This window comes from Crinia signifera, chromosome 2, assembly GCF_055691185.1.
Source record: "Crinia signifera chromosome 2, ASM5569118v1, whole genome shotgun sequence".
Taxonomy (NCBI): domain Eukaryota; kingdom Metazoa; phylum Chordata; class Amphibia; order Anura; family Myobatrachidae; genus Crinia; species Crinia signifera.
The window spans coordinates 238,076,238-238,089,569 of record NC_139218.1 but is presented as its reverse complement, the minus strand read 5'-3'; the positions used below and the strand labels follow the sequence as shown (position 1 = coordinate 238,089,569).

The window sequence follows — 13,332 nt, the reverse complement described above, 5'->3', positions numbered from 1 at the left end:
CTGCAGATTTGTGGCTCTGTACAATAATCATAAGCTCCACCGAATTGACGCAGTTATTCTTATAAGAAACTTCCCCATTTCATTGCAGAGCAGATTCTTTTACCTATAATTCAATAACCACACAAGCAGCAGGTAAATTAATCTACTGCAATACTGCTGGAAAATGCTGTCTATTAAAACATAAAAGTTATTTAACAAAGGAAAACACCGTAAATTTGGCTGTACATTTTTTTATTGTAGGAAGGATTCAGAAATAAGCCATACATTTCTTCTCTGCACTTCACAATACAATGTGCGATTGTGCAGTCCTGGGATCAATTATTTTGTTTACAGTACTGCAAACTGCATTGTGGAAAGACCAAAATATTAGAACATTAATATACAGTATGTACAGTTGGTTGTCGTTTATATCTGTGTGTCTGCTAAAACTAGACCAACCACATAACCAAGGGTAATATTTGCATAGTTTTAGTGTAACTTGAAAAAGTATTTTTGCCGACTGTATCAAAACAAAACTGTTTAAATAACACAGAACGCCATTCAGCAGGATAATTTGAAATAACTTACAATAAATCCCCTACACACTGGTGGATACTGTAAAAGATATTGTCCAGAAAGGGCTTTCTGAGCGATATCTTTTACAATATCCTCCAGTGTGTGCACTCAATATCGTTAACGACCCCTGCTGTCTGCTGAACATGCAGGTCAATTATATAGCCAATGACCTGTATGTTTAGCGGGTCCCGGTGACATCACTGAAAGATCATGTTTAACAGTATCATTCAGTTGCTTTGCTCAATATTGTTTGCCTGGGAGTTCAGAGAAAACTGATGATATTGAACATCGTTCATATCAGCTAGTGTGTATGGGGCTTAAGTGCCAAACCGTACAAAGAAACACAGAGTGTATTGGTAGGTAAGAAGCACTTGGCCCATTTAGTCTGCCCTTTTTATCCTTTAGGGTTAAAGCACTCTCAACCTTACCAAATGTGCCTAATAATTAAAGCTAAACTAACACTGTGTCCTCTATCATACTGTTTGGAACACATTCATTATGGGTTCGATACTTGTGTGGCAGATGCAACTCTGTAAACCATACTGCATAAATGTAGTTATCTTAGGTTTGGTCACAGCGGAAAGCCCATTCATCACAGCACGAAGGGAAATAACGTATGCTTAATGAACCACCAAGCCTCCACTACCGTGAAGAGATGCGAGCATGAGGTTAACTGCATGCTAAGAAGAGGAGACTTAGCATTTCTAGATTAGAGTGAATCCTTCAAAACATAGCACTCTTGTATTCTGCATCAGGGATGAAGCAAACCTCAATTCATCTGTACTGCATGGAGATTTCTCTTCATCCTGCACAGTGTTGATATACAGAACGTGCTAATGTATGCTCAATGTTAATAGCCTATTGGTCTTAAAAGCAGGAACAAATTGGTTACCGCTAATGAAATATGAATGTTGTTTAAGACAGGTGTTCCTCTGCATTTATTGTAAGAAAGAGCTACAGTGTGCAGTAAAAGATGCAGAAAAATAGGTTTTCAAACATATTCCCGAAAACAGAACAAAAGCCGAATATAAATATCTTGCTGAAATGTGAGAATGTTCTTCCATTTCCACACATGGTATATTTCCCAAGCCTAGTAGCAGATCGCTAAATGGGAACACAGTTACATCAAATTTGTATAATTTTCTATCATTGGATTACCCTTCAGTGCCATGTTTATTTTTAACATGCTTCTAAAATGAACTCAAAATAATGGGAGGTGACCCACAATACTCTTGCCTAAGTCCCTGGGAGGACTAGCAATCATCACAAATTCACAGTGCCATACTCGAGAAGCACACACATGCATCATAAGTAGTATTAACAATTACATAAAGGCCCTAATTTTGGTCGAATCGCCAAGAAGTGGTTTTTCGCCAGCAAATGCCTGCCCCCCCGCTGGATGCCGAATGTCCCCGCAGGCCTGTGAATGGATGTTTTGCATAAACATCCATTCGCAAGGCTTGCATGCAGGCCCAAAATCATTTGATAGTCACAAAATCCCTCTCTGGTGACTCAGATCTCAGTTCGTATGGGGATGAACGGTGTTTTCCTGGGCGCCCCCAGAACGCCTTCCGCCCTGCTGTGAGTGCCTCAGACACTATGCACGTCTCCAACGGTGCCTGCATAGAAGACCATATTCGAATGCGCAGATCTTCAACATCGGACACCATTGGGAATTTGCAATATAGCGCACTGACCAGAGTGAGGGCCAAAGAGACAATAGGTAAGACAGGAATGGGGAACCTTTGGCCCTCCAACTGTTGAAGTACACATTCCAGCATGCCCTGCTACCGTTTTGATATTTGGCTACGCTAAATCTGTTCCAGGGCATGCTGGGATATGAAGTTCAACAACAGCTGGAGGGCCGAAGGTTCCCCATCCCTGAGGTAAGAGATCACTGGAAGCAGGTTATAATCTAATTCCAGTTCTGCATCACTCTAGATGACAAGAACATACTTTATTTATTTTCATTTATATATATTTTTACATTTGTGTTATTTTATCATTTATTTGCAAATTTTTATAATGTTTTACAATGCTTTCTTTTATGCCATTCTGTTCTTTTGATACCTATGCATTAAGAATGTGAGTTTATTATAGGAGTACTTTAAATCTGGATCCACCCGTGTATATAGTTATAGTTTGTTCATTTTAAACAAAGTAGTTGTTATTGAAACTGTCTGTCCAGCGCATAAGCGTATAAACTCTTGGATGAGAATATTCAAACATAAATAAATAATGATAAAAAATAAATAAAGATTAAACACTGCACTACCCTACCTTATACGCACACCACTACCAGCACTACACCCCACTCACTGAACACACTGCACTACAGCGGATACCCTACCTTACACACACACTACCATCGCTACACTGCACACCACTCCCCGCACACACTACAGGCGCTACCTTACCTTACACACAATACGGTACCACCGCTACACTGCACTGCCGCAGAAAAACCAGTGTGCAGTACACATTTCTTAGTGATTCATGAGGGTGTCAGGCCAGGCCCGTTGATGTCAACAGCGAAGATACTGCACGCATGGGGGGGGGGGGGGGGCGCTTTGGCGATGCTGGGCTTTTTCTGGGCCCACTGGTTAATGTGAAGAGATACCAGGACCGTGGGCAAGGCATGTAACATGTCAATCACCCACCAGTACAAATTAACAGGTCACCCTCCAAGCATACATTTACATGGCACCCCCTCCCCAGCACACATTACAATGTCTCTACCCCTCCCCAACACACATTAACATGTCACCCTCCTTACTTCAAGCTAGCGCCTTTAAGATAAAGGGCGGTATTCAATGCTGTCAGCAAGAAAGCTTGTGTGGCGATAATGGCTTGCTTTTGGTGAGTATCGTGGCCCTGCCATGCACTTCATGCACTTCATGCCTGTAATGGGCCAGCCCACCGGAAAATGGCCCGGTTTCCAGCCAGGGCCAATCCGTTTCTGGTTACATGTTTAAATTCACCAGGCAACATTATTATACAGTATGTATACATATAGACACTGAAAACATTTTACCTTTAAATTGTTTAATCATGCTTTGGTGATTCTCAATGGCTTCCTCCACAATCTTCTCAGGCTGGTCCATCTTCCACCTCCACTCAGTGCCCACAGGATTCGTATGATGTCTAAAGTGCAAACACAAATTACAGTATGATTTTTGAGGGGATTATCAGATTAGTGATTAGAACACTATGATATTCAGGTTAGAAAACAACAGGGATGGTCATTAAGTGAAAATGGGAAAAAGATGCAACATGCAAAGTGTTCTAAACCTCAAATTAGAAAGCATACGCATAGGACAATGTATAGCTTACTCAAAAGAATAGATATTTATTATCCAACAGGGGCTATTCTCCCTTGTGAGGGTCCATGACCCCCATAGAGGGAGAATAGTACCTGTGGCAAGCGCAGCGAGCAACTGAGCCCACAGAGTGGTGAGTACCGGCATTCGAGATTAAGACAAGAGGTCTAATGTCTGTGGGAACCCCCATCTCTAACTATAAGCCCTTTCACACCAGAAAATGCAGGGACCCACCCGGGAATATGGCTCAGGGATCATGCCGGGCCATTCCCAGGTTGGCCACTTTCACACCAGAAAAGTCCCTGCATTTTCTGGTGTGTGAAGGGGGTGGGAAGGAGGCCGTCAGGAGGAGGCGAACTGTCGGCAGGCAGGCGGCTTGAGAGCGGCGGGATGGTGGTGAGTACTCATCCCTGTTTCTGGTCCTAGGTGCAGGCCGGGGCTCCACACAGGTGGCGGATGCAGACAGCGGGTGCAGACGACGCAGCAATCCGGCGACAGTGAGTTCACCGGAGAGCTGCGTCATCATCATCCGCCTCCTTTCCTGTCATTTGCGCCCGCCGCCTGTGTGGATCCCCGGCCTGACAGCACACCGAGTACTGGCAACCCGGGGAAGTAACCCCTATCCGTTTAACACCGGCCAGGTCCCAGGTTGAACCCAGGAACAACCCTGCTCCATAGCAGGGTTGGAATCCAAGTAATTTTTAACGGGATTTTGGCCCGGGAAACTTACACACCAGCGCTAGTTATGGGTGTTCGCGGGCCCAAACCACGAAATTAGGCTGGTGTAAAAGGAGTATTAGTTGATCATTGCAAAACAGAAGTATGCACTGCATTCTACACATGGAATGCTAGACGCTGTGGGATGAACATGAAGCTATATACTGATAAGCAAAGAAAAAAAAACCTTCACTACAGGCAAGATGGAAAGATATGACATGTTACAGATACAGATAGAATTACAACTTTCCATCTTGCCTTGAAACATCTTAAACAGTTATTTCTGTATATTACCTTTCACTTGGTAACACAAGGTTTAAATAGCTTGCTCAATCAAAATACAGTAAGCCACTAAAGTAAAATGTTAGGTTTCTGAAGGCAGCATTTTTTTACTTAACCCTTTGAGTGCCAAGTCAATTTAATAAAATAGGTGTGCAACATTTTTATTCATCATAATGACTTATAAAGTTAACCCTAAATAAGTAATATAATCTTTTTTACACAACAGTTTTTATTTGAATTTATATGACAAATGTGAGCGACGCTGTAATTTTTTTAGTGGATATTATGCACATCTTACAGAGATGTGGGCACAAAGGGTTAAAACATGAGTCAGACTATAGACAACGCAGTCATCTTATTTTATGAATACATTTTTTTTTATAAATATATAAATGTTGCTCTTTGAACAATTATAACGAATAAGACAGAACTCCTTAAAGCACCCATTCAGTGGGAAAGTCGTGTTCTAGTCGTGTTCTAGTCATGGCCCTAGTATTTCCAGTCTACAGTTTCTCTCAGTAGGCAGGAGAGAGTGTCATAAGGGACTGTAGTGAAATAAATAGTGAGTGCAATTCCCAAATTAACAGATAAAATGGGATTTTTGTAAGAACTTACCGTTCAAATCCCTTTCTCTGAGTCCATCCTGGTGACACAGCTCAACCGTGGGATGTAGGAGGGTCCGCAAAAGCAAGGCACCTATGCTGACTTCTTTTGAGAGGCAGGCTCCTCCCTTCTGCATCCCAGAATTCCTCAGATCAACTTCTAAAGCACACTAGGATACATTACTCAGTACAACGCCTGAACATATTAACCCCTTCCTGACGCAGCCAGTTTTTGCCTTCCTGACAGAGCGATTTTTTTCAAATCTGACATGTATCACTTAAGTGGGTATAACTTTTTTTTGCTTTTACTTATCCCAGTGATTTTGAGATTGTTTTCCCGTGACACATTGTACTTTAAATTAGTGGTGAAATTTGGTCGATACAGTTTTTTTTGGGGGGGGAAAAATTCCAAAGTGTCATGAAAAAATGGAACATTTTGCTATTTGCAAAATGTTCCATTTTCTGCTTGTGAGACAAATAATCATATCACTCAAAATAGTTAATAACTAACAAAGACCATATATATTCTTTATTTTTAAATCATTATTTAAACCGCCTTTATTTTTTTTGGACGCTAGGGGGCAGCAGAGTCTAAATTTTAGACTCAATGCATTTCAACGGTGCTTTTGGCTATTAACTTTTTAACGGCCAATAGCAGCGATCGCCCAAGACGGGAAGCATCGCTGCCCCCCCTGGGCAATGAGGGAGGATGTCTGCTGTCAGGGACAGCAGACATTGTCCCTCTGCCACCTCGTCTCGAGACGGGGTGTCAATTTAAAGTCATGACGTACATTTACGCCATGTGTCGGGAAGTACTTCCCGACCATGACGTAAATGTACGTCAAATGTCGGGAAGGGGTTAATATGCACATTCAAAAAATAGCCATATAACATGACAACACATGAAACTATATAAACTGACTGAGCGTAAGGAAGGGATCGGTGTGTCACCAGGATGGACTCCGAGAAAGGGATTTGAACGGTAAGTTCTTACAAAAATCCCCTTTTCTCTTTCGTCCATCCTGGTGACACAGCTCAACCATGGGACATTCAAGAGCCTGTCCTTTGGGAGGGTACACTCAGGCTTACAGTTCTCATCACTGCTTGCCCAAATAAAGCGTCCTCCGACTCGAACTCACGGAACCTAGAGAATTTGGTAAAGGTATGAACAGAGGACCAGGTGGCAGCCTTGCACAACTGCTCTGCTGTAGCTCCATGACACACAGCCCAAGAGGAAGCAACTGACCTGGTGGTATAAGCATTTATTTGTGAAGGAATAGGTCTACCTACCTTAGTGTAAGCAATTACGGACCTTAACCATCTGGCAATGGCCTGCTTAGAAGCAGGCCACCATCTCTTATGTATGTCATATAGTACCAAAAGCAAATCAGTATTGCGAATATCCTTTTCGCTTATATGTGCAAAGTGAGAACAACTTCCAGTTTCTTCAACTTGTCCCTATTTCTGGCCTCCTCAGGAGGGTAAAACACCGGGAGAACAATCTCCTGGTTTAAATGAAAACTTGACACAACCTTAGGTAGAAACTTAGGTACTGTACAAAGCAAAGCCCTGTCCTCATGGAAAATCAGAAACTGAGACTTGCAAGACAAGGCCCCCAATTCTGAAACTCAGCTAGCCGAAGCTATAGCCAACAAAAAGGTAAGTTTCCAAGACAGAAATTTAAGATCAGCTGACCTTAAAGGCACAAATGGAGGTTTCTGTAGCACTGACAAATCTAAAGACAGGTCCCAAAGCGCCACCGGCTGCCAATATGGGGTTTTAAGCCTAATGACTCCCTGCAAAAAAGTTTGTACTTCAGGTAACAGGGCTACCCTTTTCTGAAAGAAAATGGATAAAGGCAACTGCAGGCTAAGCCCTGCTGAAAACCCGTCTTGGAGAAATTTTAACAGTCTAGAGACCTTGAACCGAGATGTGTGTACCTTCTGACACCTCCGGATATAAATTTTCCAGACACGATGGTCATTTGCAGCTGATACCGGCTTGCGAGCCCTGGATAACCGCTTCCGAAAACCCATTCTTCCTTAGTAAGGAGGTTTCAAATGCCAGGCCATCAAATTTAGACGAGCTAGCTGCAGGTGCAGAAAAGGTCCTTGTTTGAGCAAGTCCGGTCGAAGAGGAAGACGCCAAGAGTCCGTCAACAACCTCAGTATGTCTGAATACCACGACCTCAGCAGTCTGGATTCCTCCTTGGTTCACAGACCCTGCAACCGCAGGACTACCGCCCCTGAGACTGGCATCGGTCGTGACAACCAGCCAATCCCACAAGTGGAGGGAACGTCCCATTTGCAGAGACTCCAGATCTGTCCACTAGATCAAGGACTCCCTTGTCTCCTGAGACAGAAACAGCCATTCCTGTTTCATGGTCTTTGAGTTTCCTGACCAACATGGCAATGTTCCACTGAAATATTCTTGAGTGAAACCTTGCAAACTGCAGTGTCTCGAAGGTTGCCAACATTTTGTTTAGCAGCTTCACTTCCTGCCAAACTGTTGGATTCGGAGACTGAAGGATCAACATGACCAACTGGCAAATGTCCACTGCTTTGGACTCCGGAAGAAACACACAATGTAGGTGTGTGTCCAAAATCACCTCCAGAAACTGAAGTCTCTGTGTGGGTGTCAAATGAGACTTCGGGAGATTTAACAACCACCCATGGTCATGAAAGAACTGTCACAAAAGCCAGATGTTCCTGGAACTTCTCTGCCAACTCGTCTAAATACGGGATAATCACTATCCCTTTTAGCCTGAGAGCCGCTGCCATGACAGCCATCACTTTTGTGAAGACTCTCGGCGCTGTGGCCATGCCAAAAGGATAAGCCTGGAACTGTAAAGGAGTCTCTCCGGTGCTTCTGTACTTTCACGGCGCCAGCATGGCGCCACGCGTCAGAGTCCCCTTGCTACGCTCGCCACGCTAATTAAAATCAACTCCATGCCAACATGGATAGTGGAGGTATGAACTATCCATGTTGGCATGGCGTTAACTTAGTTTATTTTACTTAGTTAGTGGCGAGCGTAACCCGGAAGTACGCGCGGCGCCATGCTGGCGCCGTGAAAGTAAAGAAGTACCGTCTCTCCTATTGTGAAATGCAGTAAAGACGGATGTTCCTTGCAGATAGGTACATGCAGATAAGCATCTTGGATGTCCACAGATGCTAGAAATTCTCCCGATTCTATGCTTAAAAGCACTGATCCAAAAGATTCCATGCGGAAATGGTCCACTTACAAGTGCAGGTTTAAAGACTTCAAATTTAGAATGGGTCTGAAGGACCCGTCTGGTTTGGGGACCAAGAAAATAATTGAATAAAATACTATCTTTCTTCCTGAGGTACCGGGACCACTTCCTTCTTGAGAAGACACGTTGCTGCCCCCAAGAGAGTTTTCCACAGGCGAGCTTCCCGCGGTAGGGATGTTGGAAGAAATCTTTTTGGGGGAGGCCCCCTGAGATTTATTATGTAACCCTGTGAAATGGAGAGAACCCAAGGGTCCATGATGGAGCTGTTCCACCTATCCCGAAACTGCAGGAGGTGACCCCCCCACTCTGCAACCAGAACTGGCAGTCTCCGCCCCGTCATGCCGAGGACTTATCCTCGCTCTTGGAGGGGTGCTTCTTAGCAAAGGCACTGAAATGGGATCTCCCCTTACTGGCTGGAAACTTTCCTCTTCCTGCCTGTCCTTTGTTAGATGCACCCTCTCAAAAGGAGGAACAAAAGCACCAAACTTGGACACTGAATGTTTTGAAGTGGTGGGAAGGAAAGTGCTCTTCCCCCCCTGGCCTGCTTTATAATGGACTCAAATTCTGTCCCAAAAAGCAGTTCTCCCTTAAAAGCTAAAGCCTCAAGCGACTTCACAGTCCACTTCCAAAGCTTTAAGACACAGAGAGCTCTTCTTGCGGTCACAGATGTGACCGACACTTTTGATGCCATCTTGCATCACATACACACTCTACCGCACACCTAAGCTTTTCAGCCAATGCAAAGGCCTCAGAGTTAGGCTGAAGCTGATTACCTAAGGCTTCAGCCCATTTAAATCATAGCCTTGGATACCCATGCAGAGGCAATAATAGGGCGTAGGGTAAATCCCACCCCTTCAAACACGGCCTTAAGGCATCCTTCAATGTTCTTGTCCACCAGGTCTTTTAATGCAGCACTCCCCTGAACAGGTAAAGCCATGGATTTAGACAACCTGGCCACAGGCGCATCCACTAAAGAGATCTTCTCCCATTATTTTACATGTTCCTCTGGCATTGGGTACATTTTAGCAAACCTTTTAGGCATGAGAAGCCTCTTGTCAGGAGTTTTCCATGCTTCCCAAAGTAGAGAAATCATGCCTTCATCCAAAGGAAATGTCACAGAATCTCTGCGTATTTTCTTGAAAAACACAATGAGCAGGTACTTTATCCTCCTTTGAAAGATTTAAAGTCTGCTTAACTGCCAGGATTAAATCTTCAATACCAGGGACAGAAGATTCAACCTCTTCCTTCTGGTCCCAAAAGGCATCTTACGCGCACACACCCTCCTCATCAGAATCTAAATTCAACAGTGTGGATAAGGGGTGTCTGGGAGAAGAAACATCAGAGGTTTTGGCAAGTTGTTCCATTAACACATTTTCTGAACACTCTGTGCAGTGTCCTGCATGATCTGCAACAACGGTGGGTCCCCCTGAGATGGGGTAATACAGAGGGAGCCCACAGATGGTTGAGAGGGGGAAAGAGGGCCAGGAGATTTCACAAAATCATCTGCCTGCCTATTTAAAGCCTTAAACAAAGCATTCATAGACCTCCCCAACGCAGCCGCCCATGCAGGTTCAGACTGCTCAGACCACTGGACACAGACTCACATGAGGGGCACAAATCCCCCTGATCCATCTGTTCAATGGTTAATTTAACACCATAAAATCTGCAATTAATTAACATGGCAGGTGCTCCCTCCCTCAGAGCAGCAGCACTACATCTTTCTGTCATGATAACACACAGTGCACAATTTAAGGCAATTGCACAGAATAAGCGAGGAAGGAAGCATATTGGCACCTTTTCCTCCTTCAGCTGCTCCCACCAGTGTTTCTCCTCACCTCCAGTGTCTCCCCCTTCTTCTGGGACCACTTGGAAGCGTGGACTCCTGTAATAGTCTTCAACACCTTTTCAGGATTTCAGCCTATAAATCCCTGAAAATGGCATCCGCCATAGTGGGAGGCCCGTCCCCCAAGATCTGGGAGCCACGCACCTCGACCCCAGGCCACCACGCACACACGGTGAGCACCTACCTCCGTCCCACCTAAGACCGCACTCGAGCCGCAACCCGGGACCTGAACGTCGCCACAGAACTGGTCTTAATACAGGCAAGCGGGACGCCGCACCTGTACCCACCGGTGATCCACCGCTCCCAACCCGGAACCCCGACCCATCCAACCTCACCCTTGGAATCCCTACGGAGTGGAGAGATCACTGCAACCGGGGCCGCCATCCTTCATCCCCCACCCGTCCCCCGGCCACTCCACCTCGCAGGGCAGACCCCTGACGTGCACACAGTGCCCCATTATCCCCTTTCCCCAGTATGGTCATCCACCATCTATATTATCTGTAATTACGTGTATTTTTGTGTATATATACTGCACTTTCAATGTACCTTTAAAAGGAATTTACGTGTTTATATATTTGCACCATTTATCAGTAAAGCTTTTCTTTTTAAACACGCACACGGACTCGTTATTCACGCTACCAACACTCGACACCAAGGGGCGGAGCGCTGCACTTAACCCACTCCAAACTAAATTATAAAGTACAAAATGGTTTTAATTTTCAAACTAGTTTAATATCGGAAGCACTACTAAAGTCAATGAAAACTTTGATAGAGCACAAAAGGCATTCTTAATTTGCTTCTGCCATCTACTACCAATCAATGTGTCCTACAAGTAACTATTGGTGTTCTTATCAGATCTGCTGTGTGACTTTTTGGGTCACTTTCAGAATGATAATGGGTCAGCAATAATAATATTGAGAAGCTTTCATGGCTAGTCAGCTGAAATATGCCTTGCAGCTGCTGTCAGTCCAGGCATTGCTAACTGGCATTCTATTATTTATAGGGAACTAGCTCCTCAATAACAATATTCAGTAGGCTCTCACTTTGCAGAGAAACAAAATCATTTAGTGCAGCATTTCTTAGCCTAAATCTTCAATTTCACGGACATCTGCAGAAACACAACCATGTACACGGCTACACTGGAGTTAAATTACATGTACGTTGTTCCTACATGTATTGTCCTGGAGAAAAAAAACAACAGCATTTTGGAAGGTACTAAAGGCATGGTATGAAGAACTGCTTTACCTCCAACAGAAGACACACTTGTTAGCACAAGCCAGGCTGGGAGTCGTTTCCATACATCTGTGACTTTCAATTCCATAGAATGTGTGCTTGTAACAGCCTCCTCTTCCTCGTAGCATGGACTGGGGGAAGCAGAGAGACACAATATAAATTGCACGCACATCCGAAAAAATATAACTAACGATCAGCTAAAAAACAAAACATCATAAGGTGCTTCTTAAACTTCATTTACCACCTATTCACACATTCCTATACATATTTTGGCCTTTGTTGGCTTAACTCTTAGTATGATGGAACTAAACTGGAGCGGCCTTTACAGAAATTTGGGCATTTTTGACACAAGAACTGGGCATTAACAATGCAAATGCCCTACCTTGTGGGAGAGCCACGGGAATGTACAGTACACCATGTAATTTTGAGCTGCATGCATGTCAAAGAAAGGAGGGGTTCTGACAGATCTACACCAGCCTCATGCTAGGTGTTACTGGAGGCGATTAATGATGGATGCCATATAATCAGTGGGTGGCACAGCTTTCTGCTTTCAAATGCACAAATACTCAAATTGGCTACCTGCAATTAAAGCCACTTCTTTAAAGCATCTTAAGCTGGATACATACTAAAGGTCCATACACACTGGGCGACTATGCCCAGCGTGTATGGACAGCCTTGATGCCAATCATCGCTGTGAGGAAAGCCGCTCAGTGCACACACACTGAGAGACTTTCCCCCTGCCCGGTGCCGACGGAGGGGGGGAGGATGGCTTTGCATAGCAGAGTGCTATGCAAAGCCGTCCTGAAAGCCGCTCATCTGCTGCAAAAACCAGCAGATGAACGGCTTTCCCAGCGATGATGCGGGAATGCGCAGCAGCGCTCACCGCTGGGGCATACACACTGGGCGGCTTTGAGCTGAAGGCCGCTCAAACTGGGTGTTTTGAGCGACTTTCAGCTCAAAGTCGCCCAGTGTGTATGGGCCTTAAGATTATCTGTACAATCTTTCTGGATGGAAAGAAAATCTAGTAATGTATGGGAGTAAATGGCAACTGACCATTTGCTCCTAAACACTGCAAAGCAGACAAAAATGCATGTTCAGTAAAATTGGTTAAAATTAATTATTTTTCCCATTTTCCAGCTTTTGGGAGAAAACATTTGATTGTAATCTGCTCTCATACATTATCAGATTTTTCCCTCCAAACAGAAAGCATAACTCTTATTCAGGCATTGAGATTCCCTTTCCCTGGAATAATTATACCTTAATGCAGGTCAACTGAAACAAGTTGCTAAGGGAAACATGCACAGAAATAAATGGCAAGCAATCTCTTAAGACAGGCAAAATTAATATGTATTTCATTGGTTGATAACTCTTGATTGTTAAGGACACTAGGGGTTAAAGTGAGGGGTAAACAGGGTGGAACAGTGTTCCACCACCTCTAATGGTAGGGGGAACGGAGTTCCACCTCTACCACAGCCCTGAAAACTAATTCCAACAGAAAAGCCTTATTTTTCTGGCACTGCATATGTGAT

At 44.2% G+C, this 13,332-nt stretch overlaps 1 protein-coding gene across 1 annotated transcript in view; it reads right to left on the bottom strand.

Annotated features, from left to right (window-relative positions):
* Positions 1 to 13,332, bottom strand: part of LOC146060647 (S-adenosyl-L-methionine-dependent tRNA 4-demethylwyosine synthase TYW1-like) — a 173,954-nt gene that overhangs the window by 68,510 nt on the left and 92,112 nt on the right. Inside the window, exons 10-11 of the mRNA XM_083174075.1 lie at positions 11,816 to 11,934; positions 3,590 to 3,699 (exon numbers count right to left, since the gene is read on the bottom strand). Coding sequence (XP_083030201.1) covers positions 3,590 to 3,699; positions 11,816 to 11,934 — 229 coding nt within the window. The remainder of the gene's footprint in view (positions 1 to 3,589; positions 3,700 to 11,815; positions 11,935 to 13,332) is intronic.